This window comes from Furipterus horrens, unplaced genomic scaffold (assembly GCF_987537825.1).
Source record: "Furipterus horrens unplaced genomic scaffold, mFurHor1.1.pri manual_scaffold_4, whole genome shotgun sequence".
NCBI lineage: Eukaryota > Metazoa > Chordata > Mammalia > Chiroptera > Furipteridae > Furipterus > Furipterus horrens.
The window spans coordinates 109521648-109543523 of NW_028327174.1; the positions used below are offsets into that span (position 1 = coordinate 109521648).

A 21876-nucleotide genomic window follows, 5' to 3' on the forward strand; every position below is an offset into this window, starting at 1 on the left:
GTTTATTTTTCATTCATTTATGTAAAATAAATTTATGCTTTCCCTCCCCCTCATTATTGCCATTAAGCCTTTAAACGCTAAACAAATTGCAAAGCATTTATTTAGGAGTTACATTTGGCTGTGTTGTGGTATGAATATTAATAGGAAATCCATGTTTCAAGTCCTTCTGTAAAATATGAAGTACTCTTAGCATTCTATGTAAAACTGTTGTTAAATATACATGTGCAGTCAACCTGAGTGTGAAAATTAATGCAGGCATGGGAATTGGGTTTGAGTATTTGGGATTCATACTGAGAAGTGGAGGTTGGTGTATTTATTGCAAAGTAGGCAGGGCAAGAAAGCCATGGGATTATAGTAACTAAATGGCATGAGTTTGTGGCCTAGACATGGTGTGGAGTTAGAAAAAGGACCTGTATAACTGAGCATGGCAACAGAGGCATTTTGGAATAGTTTGAGCTAAGGCAACTTGAAGAACCTATCTGTGATTGAAGAAATCAGCCTGCCTGAATCATGGTACAATCAAAATAAAACTCTCCAAAAAGTTATGAAAAAAGGAGAACCAGTGCCACAGTGAGGGCTTTTTATGATTTAAAGATGGTGAGGACAGGAAACAGTATAGAGGAAAAAAGGGCTAGCACTTAAGGTAAGGGTGAAAGGTTCACCTTGAAGATGATTTGAAAATGGATGGAGGGATAGAAGAGGAATCAAGGCCAAGGGAGAAGAGCCAGGAATGAGGTCAAGCTGAGTAAGTAGGGGATATTCACACATCCTGGTAAGTGCTTGTGTAAGTGAATACAGTCGTCCTCCCTTCTCTGTGGAGGACACTTTCCAAGACTCTGAAATAGCAGATAGTACTGGACGTTATAGTACTTGCCCTGGCTGGTTTAGCTCAGTGGATTGAGCGTTGGCCTGCGAGCTAAGTGTCGCTGGTTCGATCTTCCAGTCAGGGTACATCAGAGAAGGAAAACTCTGACTCCAAAAAACCTCCGCTGCCTTGCGGCATACCTCTTCAGGGGAAAGGCTAAGGGAGTAAACCCCGACAGAAAATCCGGAGCCGGAGTCCCTAAGGCGGTTTGACGTTGTAGTCAACACCGGCAACTCCTGCGGCGCACCTGAACCCAAGCTGTATCGACTCCGTCTTTCCCTTGGACCCTTCAGCTGCGAAGAGAGGGGGGGTCTGCTGCATGGGCAACAGCAGACCCTCCATATTACCCTGCCCAGGCTCTGTAGCTTCAGCGTCATCACAAGATGTCGATTCAACACGGGAGGAGACAGATACCATGTCACTCCCGAGTCGGACTGCACAGCCATTCTCGGCGGTGCAGATAGACTCTTAAGAAGCTACACCATCGTCTCTCGAGACGGACGGCTGCCGACGACTGGACGTTATGTATATGTACTGTCTTTTCCTAATTATTTGTACCTGTGATAAAGTTTAATTCATAAACTAGGGACAGTAAGAGGTTAGCAACCATAAAGTAGTCCATAGAACAGCTGTAATTCAATCTGACAACTAAGATGGCTATTAAGTAATTGACAAGTGGGTAGTGTAAACAGCATGGATATCCTGGACAAAGGGCAGTCTTTTATAATCTCATTATGTGGAATTGGTGTATTGCAGTCAGTCAACAGGTGGAAGAGGCAAGCTGAGAACTAGATCTAGTGCCTCTTCTAGTTTACCCCAAACCTTGGTTCTTGATTCATTCTGACTAGATAGATTTGAGTACTATGAGTTATACAATTAATGTCAACCTAATCTTTTGGAGAAGAGCCATGATTGCTTCCTATTTATGGGGAAGAAACTGATTTACTGTGCAGATGAAGGCAGGAACTAAGACCTTTGCAAGCCAGTTTTTCATAGTGGTATGAACTCCTACAATGAGGGCTCACCTGTTAACTCTTGGTTATTCTCCCACTTAGAATAATGTGGGTTATTTCCTTGGTTCCAATAAGGAATATTCCCTTTACAAATTTCAATTACTAAAAGTACAGTTAACACCTAGTGAAATTATGGACTATAATGCCAAGAATCCAAAGACTTGTGTTTAGTCTTCTATTTATCTCTGGCTTTGGTAGGCACATAGCTTTGAGTGACTGAACTGTTTCCTCAAATGTAAAGTTGGAAATTAATGGTCACTGTGAGTGCACCTTGTTCAGTGCTTTAGTGTCCTGGCTGTTCCATTTGCTCGTAAGGTATTTTGGAGTTTTTTTTTTCCCCCTTTGGAGTGTTGAGTTCTAACACATGCATTATCTGCAGTAGCTTCTCAAGTTCATGCATACATGAACTCAGATTTCCAGTATTAACCAGATCCTTCATGGGAAGTCTTGATGTTAGGTTTATAGTTAAGTTTTACAGAATGTAGCTGGGACTGTTACTTATATCCAGAGAAAGCATTAGCTCAGGTGATCTTTCATATATTTATTTTGTGTGTGTGCAAGTGAGGGGAAGAGAAAGTTATTAAACTGCTAGGTGAGGTTTAAAATTCTCTAAAATTTAAATTAATTCTTAAAAGCTGAACCCAGCCTACCTCTCCACTCAAACACAAATTTAAAACTTGGTCTTTGTGAAACTGGAGGCAACACCCTAAAACTAAGCTTAGCATAATTCTAAGCACTTAGTTTTGCCAGATTCTGTGCTAAGGAACTTAACTGTGCATTATCTCATTTATTTTCACTGAGCTACAGTGACTAGTTTCCACCTGCAGGTGAAATTAAGACCTACTTTAAACAACAGGCCAGCAATAGATTAGTTGAAACTACATTTCCAAAGTGTCGTTTCATAGTTTCTTTGCAATATGGCTCCCACCTGTCCCACTGCAGTGATACTGCTCCTGTTGGGAAGTTATTCTCTACATTCATTCTGAATTGCTGCCAAGGGACAGTCACCTGTAGTTGTGGACCTGTTTGTTTTTATATAAAATAGAACACCTGTTTTTAAAAAAATGATTTTTAGAGAGAAACTTCAATTTGTTGTTCCACTTAATTTATGCATTCACTGGTTGCTTCTTGTATGTGCGCCGACAGGAGATTGAACCCACCTTTTAAAGAAATGATATGGTCATAGTTCCCATTTGAGCAGCCAAATGAGGTCTGTGTTCTTCTATTTTATGCTTAGACATGGTAGTTTTGCCAATTGCTGTAATTTCTTGGGGTCTGTACTTGGACAGTTTGAAGGAAGAATGGTTATTCTGTTATAAAGGATTAGTCATGACTAGGCAGCTATTCTATGAAGACAAAGTCACGGATTCCCCCCACCCATAAACATCTGGGCAGAAGCATACTTACTAGAGGGAGAAATAACCTAAGTCAAACTAGGTGTTTCCTCACCCTGTTCTCTCTTTAGTCCCCAGCACACAATCAAAATTAGTGCCATCATATCATCCATTTTGCCAAGTCCAATGATCAGTTCTGTCTGCATTTTACTTGGATTCTCAGCAGTACCAACAAGACCTGACCACACTCCTTGAAATCCTTTCTTCCTACTTACTGACCTCTTCTCAGTCTCCTTCACTAGATGGTCTACAAGGGTTCAGTCCTAGGACATTGGACCCTCCACAGTGCACCCATCCTGTGCATTCCATGCAGCTGTGGTAAATAGTGAGGAGGTTGGTAGAAATTTACATCCTTAACAAAAATTACAGCTACACAGTAATTCCTGGAACACAGAACAAATGGTTTTAATGACAATTTTCTGACAAAATGGAGAGTGTACAATGTCTACATTTGACTTTCAAGGCAGTCATAGAAGAGGATACTCAACTGCATCAAATTCCCCATTGCTAAGCCTGTGAAGCCTCTTGTCATGATACTTGTCAGTTGTTCCTTATTGCCAAAGTACTTTCATGAACTTAATTAGATAAAATTACTCTTCGGTTGTACTTAAATGGAAAGATCTTGATGGGCAGCAGAGTGAAGCTATCAGATAGCTCTAGACACATTGTCTCCTGGTTCCTGTGGCTATAGCTGACAGTCCAGAGAAGGGCACAAGGTTCATGAAGAGGCATTAGAATCTTCCATTGAGAGGCCTCAGGGTCTGGGTAGCCACTGGAGGGGAACTTGGAGAGGACAGCAGCCATGTGTGGAAAGAGCTGACTTGAGGGGATGAAACTGAGACCAAGTAAAAAACTGGGAGTAAAAATAAAGAAATATACACATCCTGACAGCAGTGAGTCCTTGATTCCAATGTCTGAGACCTACTACAGTGCAGTTATGCTGGCCTATAAATTCTTTTCTTAAATTAAGCTTTTGTTTGTAAATGACTGTTTTAAAAGAGCAATGTTGAAATAAAAGGTGTAAGAGACTCTGGGACAGTCATGGGAGAGATGGGATAAGGGCAGTTAGGGTTAAGGGAGAAACCATGTCTAGTAGACAGCAGTCACACTATCCAGGTCAGAGAATAGCGGAAGTGACCTTATTTGAGTAGCAAACAATAACACAAATCTGCAAAATTATTGATCCTACTTCCTAGTATTATTACTTAACCCACTGTTAGATTAGCTATGGTAAATCTGAAAATGAAACAGTAAAGTTATTTAAAAACAATTACTGAGCTACATGTCAACAAGACCGAGATTAAATCAAAACTTAATAAAAAGCGTAACGTGACATCACATCAGTGTCCATACTCATCTTTGATATGGGTTGATTTTTAGGGAGACACAAGAATGTGAAAAAGTCCAGCTTTGCTTTCATCTCATTCTGTTCAGTTTCTATAATGGACAGATGGATCCATAAGAATTTCTGCAAAAGGATAAAAGTAAAAAATACCAGATAGGTATAATTAATAACCATCAACAAAACAAATGACAGAACATTGTGGTTATATATTTTTACACTTTCTATAAAAAAAATTGGAGGTAGATTCCCCATGATATTATCAATCAAACTTGCTACAATGGGATCAGATTTAAGGATCTGTATAGAGAGAGGCTGCTAACCCAAGCTGCCAGATTTCAACTAAAAATTTTTTACTACCATTCAAATGCTAATTTTCAGATGTTCTCAAAGGACAAATGTACTTTCTTTAGGATGGTAATACAGTATTCCCTCACTTATTGCAGGTATTACGTTCTAAAACCCCCCACAGTAGGTGAAAATCCGTGAAGTAGGAACCTTACATCTGTTTTAATATTTATATATATTTTAAGGCTTTATAAACCCTTCCCACACACTTATAAACCGTTCACAGTCCCTTATTAACCTTTTCCACACTTTTATAAACACTAGTGTTCTTAAACATATTCTACACTCTTAAACCTACGTAACTTTAACAACATACGTATACAGTACCGCAAAATCCCGCAATATAGCAAAAAAACCCGTGATAAATAATTAAATAATAACACAGTATTCCCTCACTTCAGAGAAGGAAAACTCTGACTCCAAAAAACCTCCGCTGCCTTGCGGCATACCTCTTCAGGGGAAAGGCTAAGGGAGTAAACCCCGACAGAAAATCCGGAGCCGGAGTCCCTAAGGCGGTTTGACGTTGTAGTCAACACCGGCAACTCCTGCGGCGCACCTGAAGCCAAGCTGTATTGACTCCGTCTTTCCCTTGGACCCTTCAGCTGCGAAGAGAGGGGGGGTCTGCTGCATGGGCAACAGCAGACCCTCCATATCACCCTGCCCAGGCTCTGTAGCTTCAGTAGAAGCTACACCATCGTCTCTCGAGACGGACGGATGCCGACGACGACGACGATTCCCTCACTTATCGCAGGTATTACATTCCAGACCCTTTTGCGAAGTAGGAACCTTACATTTCTTCTACACTTAAACCTACGTAACTTTAACAACATACATATACAGTACTGCAAAATCCCACGATATAGCAAAAAATCCACGATACATAATTACATATATATTTTAAAATCTCGCGATAAAGTGAGGCCACGATAGGTGAACCACGATATAGAGAGGGACTACTGTATACTCACTTTCATGGGATTTGTTGCCAACATCTCAGCTGTTTTGTCCTTTGCATCCAGTAAGGAACGCTTTGCTTGGAGACATGGCCTTAACTGCTGCTGGAGTAGTAGCTAGGTTTGGGTTGTATTTTGATAAAATCTAAAACCAAGCAAAATACTTTTTATTAAGTCACATGAACAACATAAATTTGGAAGGTGTTATAAAACATTCAAGAAACCCAAGGAAAATTTGAAGGCATGGTTATTTGAAACAGTAAGAATTTATTATCAGCACAGTTCAACACCACAGAAATGATGGCAGTATTAGAAATTTAACTTGACTGTGGAGGCTTGATTTCTAAAGCCTTCTAAAATGTACACTAGGGATAATGGAAATAAAGCAGCAGTGTGTCCCTGTGAACAAATTAAGCCTTTACAAAGATGTTAGGGAAAATATATGCTCAAAAGAAAGATTGTTATATAGATTATAAAGAGTCTTAACTATCAGTTATGATCATTTTCATACATAAAGAGGTAATGCATTAAATACAAGCTTTCCCTCCTTTAACATAAAAGGGAAGTGGGACTCTTTATAATGCCTATAGACAGAAGCTGCTCCTTTCTCACTCAACTTATTATGCCCCCCAAAACAGAAAAGACAGAGAAAGGAGGATAATAAAAACCCTTTACTGGTATCTTAGGACAAGTCTGTTCTAATGGCATTTGAGTCTTTTCCCAAGTAGTTTTATCTTTCTTATAGCTTTCCATAAGCTAGGAAGGTTACTAGAATGGCTATTATAATTGCCAAACACAAGAACTCCATGGGGGGCTGGGGGACGGGAGAAAATTGAAGAATCAGAATAGCGGTTATTTAGTAGATTTGGCAGTTGTTATAAATCAGTAGTTGACTAGTATTAAATGATCTTGTACTAAAGAATCAGAGATTCTAATATATTTAAATGAGCGTTTCTCAAACTGAGGTCTAAAGACAGCTGAAGTTCAAGAAACACTGATGTAAGTTACTCATGATACCCCCCTCCTTCAGGAGAACTGCAGGATAAATGACATTACTGACCGGACCAGCAGCACCTCCCATGGAAAGAAACAGTGATCAACATGGCCACCACAGCTGAACAACTATTAGAAAATATTATAAGGACACATTTCTGAATATGAAGTTAAAAGACAAAATGCCCCAAAGGCATAAAATATAAGGACAAAACCAGCTTTTGCTCAGCTCAGAAGAATCTTAGGGAGTTTAAGAAAGGTGTAGCAGCCCAAAATTTAGATTCTCTCAGTACCCAAACCAGTACATACCCCGATGATAACAGTTTACATTAGAGATTATATAAATATCTAACTTTGAAAAAAATATAAGAAAATAGCCTGGAAAATAACCTGGAGAACATCTTCTGGAATTGTAGTTACTTTTGGAGGTGTGGGTGTTCTGAGCAGATTCTCGTAAGAAGAAATAACAGGGGAAGAGGAAGCTGCACAATTCTCAAAGCACTTGTCTGAATTTGAAATTAACGATGTATAGTCTTTCATTTCCAAATCATTTGATGAACTATTTGTTTTTGATAATCGATAACCTGTGGATATCTAATGAAAAAATAGATCATTAAATTATGGTGGTATAAAATAATTAAATAGAAATTGTTAGTTCTGTTGGGGTTGCTAAATAGGCCAGAAATGACCCTGTCTTCCCTGATTGAGTACTAAATAAAATCAAGAAAACAAAGAAATGGTATATGGAGGGCAAAGAATCATTTCTATTACCAATAATGGCTGAGCTAGAGCTTAATATGAAAAATGGACTGAACCCCACATTTAGACAATTCACCCCCCTAGTCTCAGGCAACACTGAGTGGGCAAGATGACAATCACAGCATGAATGAGCAAGTTACCTCAGGCCCTCACCCCCAAGAAGAAGAAAGCATATTTCAGGGAAGCCCAGGATATCATTTCTCTACAGGTAGTGTCCAACACAGGAGCCACAGCCACCTGGGGTTGTTTAATTAAGAAAATAATTTTTTTAAAAAAGTTCTACAGATGCACTTGCCACACTTTATGTGCTCAATAGTTGGCTGTGACTAGTAGCTACCATACTGGGCACACCAAATACAGTATATCTCCATCATTGGAGAAAGTTGTTAGACAGCCTGGTCTACCACATGGGCTGTCTTAAGTGTTCATATCAAAATTTAAAAGGGGTTAGGTTTTGATTCTACTTTGTTCACTGGGGAAATTTGGAAAAAAAAAAAAAAGCATAAAATTCACCCATAACCACAGTTTGATTTGCTTCTATTCATTCTTTTTCCTTAAAATCCACAGGGGATATATTCCAAGACCCCCAGTAGATGCATGAAACCCCAGACAGTACTGACCCCTATATGTACTATGTTTTTTCCTATACATATATACCTGTAATAAAATTTAATTTATAAATTAGGCACAGTAAGAGATAAACAATAACTAATAATAAAATAGAGCAATTTTAACAATATACTGTAATAAAGGTTATGTGACTTGAATACAAGCACTGTGATACCTTGACAGTTGATCTGATAACAGATGGCTACTAAGTGACTAACAGGAGTGACTACAGTGTGGACATGCTAGATAAAGGACTGATTCATATCCCAGATGGGATGGAGCAGGAGGGTGAGAGATTTTCTCACTCTACTCAAAGGAGCATAATTGAAAACTTTTGACTTGTTTACTTCTCAAATTTTTAATTTAATATTTTCAAATTGTGGTTTACCACAGGTAAGTGAAACCACAGAAAGCAAAACCATGGATAAGAGGACTATTGCATATGGGTGCGGATGTGTACATACACATACTTGTCGTTTTCCATAAAATTAAATATTTCTTAAAAACATTCTTTTAATATGTTCTTACCTGTTTTTCAAAAACAGGTAACACTGGACTTTACTGACCTACCTTAATATATCTCACTTCTTCTCTAACATTTGATATTTAGACTGTTTCTATGTTTTGCTCTTAAAAATAACTTCCTTGCTATAATAAATCTGTCCCATTGAGCCTTAGAATAAATTCTGAGACATGGTTAAAGGGTATAAAAAAATTTAAAGCTCTTGATAAATGCTGCTAAATAACCCTCCATAAATATACATTAAATATACAATTAAATTATGCATTTTTCTAAGTTTTTAAACAGAGTCCAGAAATAGTGTATCTGAATCATTAGGAACAATATTAGAGCTTTCAATTTTGTGAAAATTTACCAAAGCTGTACTGCTCTCTGTAGAAGGAATTTTCAAACCAGGAGTATAGAATGTAGGTGCCAAGGGAGACTTCCTATATTCGCCATCTAAAAAGACATATACAACTACATGAAAATAAAGTTGAAACACAGACTTCAACTTCTAAGTTATAATTCTTGTCAATATAATTTGTGTATTTTATTTTTAATAAATTATAACTGATGTGTGCTTGGTTGTATAGGAAAAAGCAAAACTATCATATTCATATATCTAATTATCACTAGCACTAATAGAAATTCAGCAAGGTACAAGTGCCATACACAAAAACAAGCAGTTCTAACATAAGAGCAACAAACAAAAATGTAATTTTAAGAAAGATGATTTTCACAATAACAACAAGAACCCACAAATAAATCTATTAATTGTTTAAGATCTTTATGAAGAAAATCAAACTTCTAAAAAATAAAAAGGAGGAAGAGGGCCAGAAGGTCACTTCTCTTCCAAGGTATTAGGATGTACACTCTAAAGCTGTAATAATTAAAAAGTAGTGTAGTGTTAGCCAGGGGTGGGAAACTGACTATTAGAACAAAAAAGAGATCCTAGGACTAGAACTATGTATACACATACATTTGGTATCTTTAACACATAGTATCATGAAAGCAATCTTAAAAAAATAACAAAGAGAAACAGTGAACATGTTAGAAAAGTGATCAGACTAGCAAAATTTTATTAGGTCTAACAATCAGCAAGTGCTAGAAAAGAGGGAGAAACAGGAACCCAAACACTACCGGTAAGAATAAAGCACAACAGCCACCCTTGGGGCAATTTAGCATTTTCTAAAATAAGTGATGGTGTGCCTCCCCTTTGATCTAGAAATTCTGCAACTACAGTGAGAAACACAGGTGCACAGGGATAATTTTCATTATAGCACTGCCTATAATAGTAAAAAATCAAACCAATTCAACTGTCCCTTAATATATATATATGAATAAATAAAATGGCTTATTCATACAGTGGAATACTACTGAGCAATTAAAATGGATGAACTGGATTTTCATGGATTAACATAAAAAACATACTGTGAAATGACAAAAAATAGAAATTGGATGTCACCGCTTATATGAAAATTTTAAAACACAATTATGCTATAATCATTACTTTTGAAGAGAAAAGGAGAATAATGGACTGGGTGGGAGTAGGAGACTTAGCTTTATGTGTAACTTTTAACTTAAAGCTTTGAAGCAAGTATAGCAAGATATCAACATCTATTTAATCTGTATTTCCAAATGTACATCTACACACTGGGAGTTTTAAGACAAGGCAGTTAACCTAAAGCTTGTCTGCAACGGGTAGCCCATGGGGCCCTGGCAGGGTAAGCATGAAACAGAGCTTCACAGGGCACACAGAACTTCCACTGAAAGCAACTCCATTTGAAGATGAGTTCACAGTGAAAAATTAAAATCATACGAGGAAACAAGCCCCAAGAAAGACAGAGTGATAATAAAGAGAATGAATACCTTTAAAGAGTCTTTCAGATACTGTGTTTAAAATGTTCAAAGGATAAATGGTGGCATAGAAACCATAAGATAAGAGAACGATACAGAAGAAAATTAAAAGGAACAAGTCACATCTGAAAGAAAAAACTTTTAAAACAAAAAATGTACTCACTGGAGTAAAATTTCAAGTGATAGATTAACATAATAAATTAGACTCAGTGTAAGAGGGTAAGAGCAATTGAAAGGAAGTTCTAAAGCACAAAGCACAGAGAAAGGGAAGGAAGTTATCAAACTGTGGAAGCTAAAGGGTAAGGTTCTAAAATATATTTTACAGGAATTTCAGGAGAAAAAAATTGAGGAATTAGGGGAGAGGTAATATTAAAGAGATAATGTCAGAGTATTTTCCAGAACAGATGACATGAGTCCTTAATTTGAAAAATTATACCAAATTCTAAACGTAATAAACAAGAACTACAGAGAAATGAAGAACATCAAACATAAAGACAAAAATTTTACAGACTACCAAAAAGAAAAAACAGATTTTCTACAAAGAAAAGGTAATCAGACTAACAGCCCTCTGCTCATCAGCAACAGATACCAGGTCTTAAAGGAATAATTTCTTTAAAATATTGAAGACAGACAGCTGCCAATCTAGTCATCAATATCCAGCTAAATTATCATTCAAGAGTGGAAAAAATGTTTTCAGACATACAAGAGAGTACTTCACACAGTATAGAGCTAACACCTCTGAAAGAAATGCTAAAAACTGTACTTTAACCAGAAAACTAAACCCAGAAGAAATAAGTGACCTATAAGCAGCAGTGGCAAACACAAAAAAATGGTAAACAAATTACCAAGTTTTTAATAAGTACTGACTATAAAAGTTTTTTTTAATAAGGGTTTATTTTTAAAAAGATTTTATTTATTTTCAGAGGGGAAGGAAGGGAGAAAGAGAGGGAGAGAAACATTGACTGGTTGCTTCTCACATGTGCACCCCTACCAGGGACCAAACCCACAACGTAAGCATGTGCCCCAACCAGGAATCAAACTGGTGATCTTTCGCTTTGTGCAACGTTGCTCAACCAACTAAGCCACACTGGTCAGGATGCAGACTACAAAAGGTTTAACGATAGTACTTTTGTGGCATAAAAATAGGGCCAAACAAAAAATACAACAAAAACGCTCTTAACAAGTCTCTACTTAACCAAATTGCTAATGGATAAACATTAAACTTTCAATTCCTTTCATAAAAATACTGCTGAGGGCACCCTGAAGGATCTCAGTAAGTCATAAAAGAGAGTCTCCTTTATTATGGTCCACTGCGAAGTGATTTCTGATAGTGGGAGGTGGTGGTCCAATCTCCTTTTTTAAAAACTAGGCTACTCTTCAATATAGTCATGTTTTTTCTTATAAGTTGAGCTTTAAGCACACTATAAGTGAGTTGTATTTTTTTCAGACTTGTTTATGCCAGAGGTAGTTGTTAATTTAATAACAAGTCAGTGAAATCAGTACAAAGAGAATATTTCTGAAAATGTCCAAAACATTGGAAAGACCCGATAAAGACAAGTTACTTTAAAAGATTTGCCAATAAATTTGGTATAGATCAGAAAATTATAAATAATTATTCAAAGAAATGATAAAACTGTAGGATTTTTTATTTTATACTTTCAGTCTTTTCATGTTTGCTGGGATAAATGAAAAAAAATGCATGAAAATTTTATGTTCTCGCACTCTTTAAAAAAATAAAATCTGAATGGTAGCTGATGTATTCTGGGTGTGGTTCACGTAAGAAAACGTAGAACTCTAATCAACAGACTGAAGCAGAACTAAAAAAGGATGCTTTGGCTCTATCAAAGAATGGTGAATAAATATATATTTATATGCTTTAAGTTAAAATCTAAAAAACAAAAAACACCTGACAAATGCTGAATATAACCAGGAAGAGTATGAAGGCAAGTCAGAAGATTATACATATCTTTCTCCTGTATGCAATCATGCTGAATGTGAATGGAATGGTACTTGATAGAACTTGACGTTACCAACTGAGTGAGGCTGTTAGAATACCTATGGTGAGAGAATCATTTTTGTACAAAGACCATCTACAAAGAACATAGCTGAGAAGTAACTTGAAAATACTTACCATTTTTTTCCAATTGCTTGTTTATTAGGCCAGGAGTGGCACTATCACTGGACACTGGTTCTGTTTCTATGGCTTCCTCACTGGTATGATTAATAGGGAAATTATAAGGTTATTAAAAAGTTAATATTAAACCTCTGGGAAAATTTAATCTTATTATAAATCATCAAGTCTCGACAAACATTCAGTCCTATTTTATGGAACAGAAGGCCCATGGGACAATTTTTTTTAAATGTATAAACACGACTCAAAAAAGTTTAAAAACCATTTTGTATTGAATGTTTTGACTTAGAAGACTAAGAATCTCTGACTTAAAAAGAAAGCCGTAAGTTCAACTCATTATATAAAATATTAGTCTGTTTCTGGGCTATTTCGTTCCAGTTATAGGTTCGTTCTGTGACAGTTTTATACTGTTTTACTTACTATAGCTTTATATATTTCAATATATAGTAGATCAAGTCCACTCATTACTGTTATTTTTCATTTTCTTAGCTATTCTTTTTATTCTTCCAAATAAATTTTAGAATCCTATTGTGAAAAATCTATCTCCACCTTAAAAAATCCTATAGAGACTTTGTTGTAATTACATTACACCTATAAATTAATTTGATGATTAAACCTATTAACATTCATTCAATTCAGGGATATAATATGGTTTAAATCATATAGGCCTTTCACCTATAATTGGCATGGGTATTCTACGTTTTTGTTGTCAATTTGAATGGGTTTTTCCCACTATGTTTACCAAGTAATTATTAATAAAATATAGGAAAGCATATTATTTAAGTGGTTATTTTTCATTTATCTGAACTTCCCCGATTTCTCAATACCATATGCTGTATTATTTCTAATAGCTTAAAATATAAAAAGCATAGCTCTTAGTCCCTAAATTTGTCATTTGCACTTTTGTTTAAATAAGAACCAGTTCTGAGACTGATCGATTCTACCCTTCTAAAAATCTTACTAATCATTCCCAATCTCTTCAGGATGAAATTAATCACTGAATTTCAAACTCACATTAAAATACTCAAAATTTAAGAGCACCTCTACAGGCAACACACAATATCAACATGTATCATATTACCAGTCCCTCCAAGCTACATGTAATTACTTAGTTCTCTTCCCTAGTACCATCCCAGGCAACAAATTAGAAATCTGGGATTGACCCCAGATCCCTCTCTCTTCCCAAGTCTCCATACCAAACTGAAACAAATTCTTACTAATTTTACCCTTGCTTCTCTATCTCACCAAATACCATTTTTTTCAAGGCTGTGTCACTCCTTCTATAGCATCTTACCTAAAAAAACAAAACAAAACAAAGACAGTTCACACTGAACTGATAAAATTTGTGATTGAGGGAAGTTTGCAATAAGAAGTATCTGAAAACCTCATAGTGTGAAACATTGTATTCTAGGAAAAATCAATAAATACAAAAGATATAGAAAGTTAGATAAAATGTACCTTTTAAGAAAGTTGCTTACCTTTTATTCTTCACATTTTTAAGTCCCACTGTATAATCTTCATTCAAACACATAGAATATTCAGAGATACCAAAATGCTCTAATTTAGGAGTCACACACTCAAAATCGTCCATATTTGGTGCACATTTTGGAGTTTTTAGTACTTTAACTAGTGTTTTTTTGGAAGATGGAGTTAATGTTTTTTGTTCTTCCTTTTGGTTGTTTACTGCCTGTGGAAGATTTGGTAGAACATGAGATATTAGGTACCGTTCAAGTCCAAAATCTGAAAGTTGTGGACTACACGGAATCTTCTCAGAAACAGAGCTGCTTGGAACAGGATTAGGCATATCATCCTTCACATCAGGCTTTTGAAGATTTTCATCTCTAATGGACTCTGGTTTAGAGTCAATGACTTCTTGCTCATCCTCTGGGAGAAAAAAAAAGTCATATTCTATTTAAACATCAAGTCAGGAAATCTCAAGTACTAACACCATATAAAACAGTTTCATTTGAAATGTCCAAAATTAGCAGAAGTCCTGATTTTCTCCTTAAGTCTCTAAAACTTTATTTCACTTGTACCTTTAGTAAATTTCTGACACGCACCTCTCATCCAATCATATCCCATTGTGATGACATATTAGAAAAAGGAAGTTAAAGTGTTAAAATATGAAAAAATCAATACCCATGAATATAAATCTGATTTCTTTACTTCCCCAGTCAATGTAATTTAGGAGTTGTTCTTAATATATTACAAAACTATTTTGTCACTTAATGACAGTTTACACTGTGAGATTAACTACAATCTAAATCTAATATTAAGTATAAAAACATTTTAGATATTTAACTCACAAATGCCTAAAAAGTAAAGACTGTTATACAAAGATAAATTTTAATTCTGTCAGTTTAGAACAGAAGTATCAAAAGCCTAGTGAGAGAAATAATAGTTCAACCTTTAATAGGGTTATATCTTGACCTACAGCCTAATGCTTAACTACTACACTGTGCACTTCAGACTAAATAATTGACGAACAACTATACTTTTCCCCATAGTCCTTTTGTCATTTCCTGGGTACATTACTGGTGAATGAATTTGGCGTGGGACTGAAGTTGGAGTTAGAAGAACCAGGAGAGCACCTTCAATGCAATGTCCTGTTTTGTTTCTGTTTTCTCTATCTTTTAAAGGAAGGTTGGTCTATAGTTGAAATGAGGTCTATCAGATACTGTTGGAGATCCCTGTCAAAGTGTCATGGGTCCAAAAGAAAAGGGATAAATTTAGGCTGTACATTTACTTGACCACCTAAGAGAGCCAACAGACTGGAGGGAGTGAGGAGATACACACTTTGTTTTAATCAGCAACTGGAAATTAAGCAGGATAGGGTACTATTTCTGTACATAAACCAGGACACATTAAAAAAAGTTATAATAAACTTGATTTCATGGTTTTTAGCCTTTGGAAGAGCCGGCTGCTGATACACTGAGTTCTGACAGTGTGCTTTCTGTTAATTCTTAAAATATTACAACCACCAAAAAGCTTCAAAATCATCACCACGATCACTCCCATTTCACAAGTGAGGGAAAGCAATTTAGAGAAACTGTCCACGTCACATATGTATAATGTGTGTAGACGGTGGAGCCAGTCTGAATCCGTGGCTCGTGTATACCAAAATCAGCTGAATTGCTTTCATTACACCATGTGGACTGTTTACATACCTTCCACACATCCTCAGTACATATCTGTTGAAATTAAGTAATGTTTTATTCATGTAAAAGATTAATCTTATAATGGAAATGAAGACACTGAAGCTCACTGTAATTGGTCAACCAAAGTTAAGGGCACAACAATAACAATAGTTAACAACCTGGTGATTAACGTGCCAGGTACTGTTCTCACTAAATTTTATCTCATTTAATCTTAATACAACCTGAGAGGTAAAGACTATTACATCTCCACTTTACAAATTAGAAACTGAGGTAACAAGGTTAAGTAGCTGATCAAAAACAATGCATCTAGTAAGGTGGAATCAGATTTGAATTTAGGCAGTTTTGCTCTGAATTTAAAACCACCATGCTATACTACCCTTTGTTAGAATTTAAAACTGAAAATGACCTTAGCAATTTATATAGGCAAAAATAATCTCATTCTACAGAAGAGAAACTTGAAAATAAGAAAAATAAAACATGCCTAAAGATGACATCTCATTTATTAGCAAAGCTGACTAGAAACAAACTATACTGAAGTAGCATGCTGCCCTTTCTCTTTCATACTATAACAAATGCTCTAAAATGCAAGTTATTCACACCTGAATTTTTCTTGGCACATTGATTATATCCATACTTCTGGAAAAACACTTTTATTTTCATGATATCTGCTGAATTTTTTTTCATCAGTACTTTTGTTGCCTTTATGAAACCAATGCTTTCTTGACTTTCCACATTCGCTTTATCAAGAAGAATATTGACATTATCCTTTTAGAAAGAAAGAAAGTACATTAAAATTTTATTTAGATTTTTTAAATTACCACATAAAAATGATAATATGGTCGGAATGATACCTTTAAAGCCCGAACTTCTGAATGAAGGTCATGTAAAATTCTCAATGCGTAACCCTCAAAGTCTTCGATATGAATATTGAAAGAAAAAAGTGCAATAAAGGAAAGGAGGGAAAATAGAAAATATAATTTAGTATATTTTCTTAGAATTATAAAATCCTTGTAGACATTTATTTATAATTTATATTCTGTTAATCCCAAGGCCTTAACATTAAGGCCCTTCTTTAAAACTTTTATTAAACTGTAATATATACACAGAGTAGTACACAAATTTTAAGTACATAGCTTGATGAACTTTTATAGCAAACACTTCCTCAGGAGGAAGGGAGAAGAGATGGGAACGTGGAACAATTTTTTCCTTTATGGAGAGCACTTTTTGATTCGTTTTCTAAAAATCTTTGCCAATGACAAAACTTATGTTTTCTTCTAGAGGTTTACTGCTTTCTTTTGCATTTACAGAAAAAAATCCATCTGGAATTGATTTCTATGTATGACATGAGGTATGGATCAAGATCCACTTTTTTCCCTATGAGTGCACAATTGACCTGGCACCATTTACTGAAAATATATCCTTTACCCACTATACTGTCACCTGTCTTATTAATCAGGTGGTCATATATATAGGAGCAGTTTTTTTAAGGATTATATTTCTCTTTCCTAAAACATGCGTCCTTTGAAGACCTTCTCCTTCCACCTGTTAAAAGTCAACCAATTTTGATTAGGGGAATACAAACCCATATCACAGTGATTTTCTACCTTATACATACTAGGATGTCTCTAATCAAAAAGATAATAACAAATGTTGACGATGATGTGAAGAAAATGCAACCCCCATTCATTGCTGGGGGAACTATACAATGAAACAATTTGTCAGTTCCATAAGAAGTTAGACATAGGTTTACCCAGCAATTCACTTCCAAGCATATACCCAGAGAACCAAAAACATTATATTTACACAAAAATTTGCATATGAATATAAAATGAATTACTGATACACACTGATATGGATGACCCTTGCAGCATTATGCTAAGTGAAATAAGTCAGCCACAAAAGACCACATACTGTATGGTTTCATTTATATGAAATATCCAGAATAGGCATATCTATAAAGAAAGAAGGTAAATTAGTGTTTGCATAAGGCTAGTGTGGTAGATGGAGGTGGAACTGTGGACTGTTAACAGTGACAGGTGTTTCTTTTGGGGGTAATGAAAAATCTAAACCTAATGTGATGATGGTTGTACAACTCTGTAAATATACTAAAAGCCACTGTATTGCATCCTTTAAATGGCCAATTTTATGCTATGTGAATTACATCTCAATAAAGATGTTTAAAAGTCAACCAATTTAACGTCTCGTCACTGAGATCATAAAAGGTAGAAAATTTTTGTGATTTTCTCTAATTTTCACAGTTCTACATTTTCTGTAATACCTATGGGTACGAATTTGAAAAATTAATCCAACTTTTTCTTGTAAAACCAAAAGTAAACGCAGAATTTTTGTACACAGGTAATATGCTGGTAAGACGGTAAATTTGCACAAGCTTTGTGTAAAGCAATTCAGCTACATACCAAGAATTCAAAAATGCTAATACAATTTTCTATCTTATAGCATTATCTCAACAATGTAAACAAAATCAAAGAAAAACAAAGCAACTTTAAAAATAAGAATGGTAGAAAAGCTACGAAAACACAGAGTAGTGCCTTCTGATGGTGCAGTTATAGGACATTTCTTTTACTTTTCCGTATGTCAAAATTTTGCCATGCACACATACAGGGTGGGGCAAAAGTAGGTTTACAATTGTTCATATGGTAAAAATACAATAACTAATAAATAATAATACAAGAATAAACTTTCACGTTTTCACAACTGAAAACCTACTTTTGCTCCACTGTATTTTTTTTACAGTCACAAGAATAAACATTTTTAAATGGATGCATAACCAGTCATAAAATAAAAGGACTGTGTCTACAGGGTGTAATATTTTAAGGCACATTACAATGACATTTATGAAGTCTGAACTACTCCTGCAACCTTTAAAAATCCCTAATACAAAGGTTAGTGATGAAGAATTTTGTTTTACTTACAGAAAAAGAACAGTACTGAATCCTGGTGTTTGTGCTGGCCACACGGTTTGTTGGGAAAGAGACGTTTACTGCAACCGTGGACCATCTGGATGAGACAAGTCACTATACATGTGGAGGACAGCGCTGAACAGCTGCACTGTAAAGCGAGCTAATTTTGTTCCTATTGTGTCTTACAAGTACAGATTCTAGGCAACTAGCAAGCATATCAAGTGTAAATCAGGTGCGCCTGCTGACCTCAATGTGTCAACTTGGGTTTTACTGTACGTCCCCGTATTTCATGGCTACATAGTAATAGCTCTGCTTTCCTTTCCCGAGGACCCTGGGGGCGAAGGAGGGAGTCAGGGAGAGCACCCCGGCGCCCCACCCCTGGGCGCTGCGTTCCCGCCGCTGGCCCCTTCCCACAGCAGACAAACGGCCTACCCAACCTGCGTGGGGGTTTCTACGCCAGCCGTCTGCTCCACTCACCGCTCTCTTCCCCCTCCAGCGCCCGCTGCAGCCGCGTTGTCTCGCTGTCCAGGATGACCGCCAGAGACCGCAGCTTCGCAAAGAAGATCCGGATCGGGTCCATGGTGACCGCTCCGTACCACACAGCCAGCCATTCATTTGAATCTCCGGCTCCGGAAGCGTCTCTAGAGCCTCGCCTTGCGTACGAATCCTCTCTCGCGTCTCGCGAGAGGGAGGCAGACGCCTGGAAGAAAGGGCACTTCCGGCAGTTTGTCAGCCTACGTGTGAGGAACCCGGCTGAGCCGCGGTGCTGGTGAGTTCGTTGGCATTAGCGGGCGCCCGGGACCGTGGATGGGCGCCCACTTCCCCGGGGACGCCGCTATCCCGCGGCTGGGCCCATGACCAGTCCGTTCCCGATCTCTGTTCGCAGCAGGCGCCATGTTCCTGACCGCGCTCTTGCTCCGCAACCGCATCCCTGGCCGGCAGTGGATCGGGAAGCATCGGCGGCCGCGTTCCGTGTCCTTTCATGCGAAGCAGAACATGGTCCGCCGCCTGGAGACTGAGGCAGAGAACCACTACTGGCTGAGCACACCCTTCCTTAGCGCCGCGCAGGAGTTCGGGCACGCCGCGGCCCGCAGGGCGGCTGCCTTCCAGGCTATCAAAGCGGCGGGCGAGACTAAGTTCCCACAGCACAGGCTGCTGGTCGACCAGCTCAGCCACCTCAATGTCACCAAGAAGTGGTCGTAACCCTGAGCTGCCGCACCTCTTCACGGAAACCAGAGCTGCTAGGAAAATGCGACCTTTGGACCAGAGTTGTGAGCAGACCGCTCTCCGAGCAGAACACCCGGGCTCCAAGCTCCAGCTTCCTCTCTGTCCTGTAGTGCTTCTGTCTCTAAACCTGGGTCATGGTGATGTAAGATGTATTTTGGGTGATTGCTGTGATAAATATACAAAATGTGGTTTGGTCTGTGTATGTGACGCCGAATAACAGCCTAAGCGTAAATGAAAACGTGAGCTTTAGCAAACATATTCCTAAAAATAGCATTTTCTTCTGGGACTTGCCACTAACAGTGGACATTTTATTTTTAGATTTTATTTTTAGAAGGTAGGGAGAAAGGGAAACACCAATGTGTGGTTGCCTCTCGCGCGCCCCCAACCGGGGACCTGGCGGGCAACCCAGGCATGTGCCTGGAGCGACAATTGAACCAGCAGCCCTTTGGTTTGCAGGCCGGCGCTCAATCCATTTGAATGAAGTAAAATGTGTTTATCAGAATTGCTACATGAAGGAGTATTTTGTAAAAACTTGATTGGGATAAAGTTAACATACTACACAATTCATCAGTTGCAGCAGTTATGTTTCAAATACAGGTAACCTTTTTCTGAATAAAAGTAGTCAAGCACTTTACAGGTGTCACCACCAGAGGCAGTAATCTATTGAGGCAAGTTAGTAAAAAAACTAGGAAGAAAACTGAGACAAGGGGCACTGCTGAAAAATTAACAGCCAGTTGATAAATCACAAGATTCTATCCTCCCTAAGTAGATATATATAAGAGCAGGTGGTTTAAAATCACCTTAGGGAAATAGATAACCAACAGCCAAAAAATTAGAGCGAGATTAAACCAAGATAGAAGTAAAACTAACCAGAAAATGCCCCCAAACTCCATTATATTCATTTTAATACATCATCATACTAAAGGACACACCCCAAAGTTGAATGAATATTCTGTTGAGGGCCTCCCCTGGGACCTCCCTTGAAATTCCTCCCTATAGAAAATAGATGAAACCCTCAGGACTAGGGACAACACCTTGGCTCTTTGAGCACAACCCCCCCCCCTTTTCCTCTCGCATATACTTTGTTTCTATACTAAACTAAGGGTCCAGCCAAGACTTGCACCCAGGGGAGCAATGGGCAATGGCAGCTGTACGAGGCATACCCCCTGATCCTATCTCCAAGGGCCCTTCCTTTACATCACTGTCCCAAGCCTTAATAAACTTACTCTCACTTTCACCTGGACTCTGTCTTGACATTTTTCCTGTACATGCCAAAAACCTGGAAGTCTGACACAGGAACCAGGGCCAGACCCAGGGTGGAAGCCCCCTGGTAATACTATCATTTGGGACAATTTTACCTGTGAAGAAACATTTAAGGAACTCCAAAATTACACTCAGTAAATGACAGCGACTTGGATTTGAATTGCTGTTTTATCCAGAAATCTTAGCTACTATGTGTTTTAAAAAATTTTCAAAATGCATCGAAGAAAAAAAAATTTTACTGCCTTCTGCTCGCCTCCAACTCAGGAAACAAACGTGAATGTGAGTCTGAACTTTCAAACCTCTCAGTGGGATCACATAGTACGTGTTGTTATCTATTTTTTCACTTAATGTCTTTAAGATCTTTGCCATGGTGTTACTTCAATTTTTATGAATATAAAAATACAAAACTTTTGAATGGCTTTATTGCAGTTTCAATACAGTAACATAATCTATCCAATTTCCAAATGATAGAGATTGGTTTCCCTTATTTACTGATTTTTTAAAATTTAACTCTCAAATAGCCTTATGTCTCTGGCTGGTG

At 37.3% G+C, this 21876-nt stretch overlaps 2 protein-coding genes across 3 annotated transcripts; one reads left to right on the forward strand and one right to left on the reverse strand.

Annotated features, from left to right (window-relative positions):
- Nucleotides 1-4674: 4674 nt before the first annotated feature.
- SKA3 (spindle and kinetochore associated complex subunit 3) lies at nt 4675-19514 on the reverse strand. The gene is made up of 9 exons (XM_090273910.1): nt 19323-19514; nt 16776-16837; nt 16524-16689; nt 14245-14650; nt 12767-12846; nt 9152-9237; nt 7299-7502; nt 5931-6060; nt 4675-4740 (listed from the first exon to the last, which is right to left on the reverse strand). Exons 1-8 carry the CDS (start codon nt 19423-19425, stop codon nt 5956-5958), a joined length of 1212 nt encoding a protein of 403 aa, XP_090130036.1. The 5' UTR covers nt 19426-19514; the 3' UTR covers nt 4675-4740; nt 5931-5955.
- Nucleotides 19515-19527: 13 nt separating this feature from the next.
- MRPL57 (mitochondrial ribosomal protein L57) lies at nt 19528-20260 on the forward strand. Of its 2 annotated transcripts, none has more exons than XM_090273912.1 (2): nt 19528-19614; nt 19732-20260. In XM_090273912.1, exon 2 carries the CDS (start codon nt 19740-19742, stop codon nt 20046-20048), a length of 309 nt encoding a protein of 102 aa, XP_090130038.1. In that variant the 5' UTR covers nt 19528-19614; nt 19732-19739; the 3' UTR covers nt 20049-20260. The 2 variants fall into 2 exon arrangements, with proteins under 2 accessions (XP_090130038.1, XP_090130039.1); XM_090273913.1 differs by having other exon boundaries at nt 19735-20260.
- The last annotated feature ends 1616 nt before the right edge of the window (nt 20261-21876 follow it).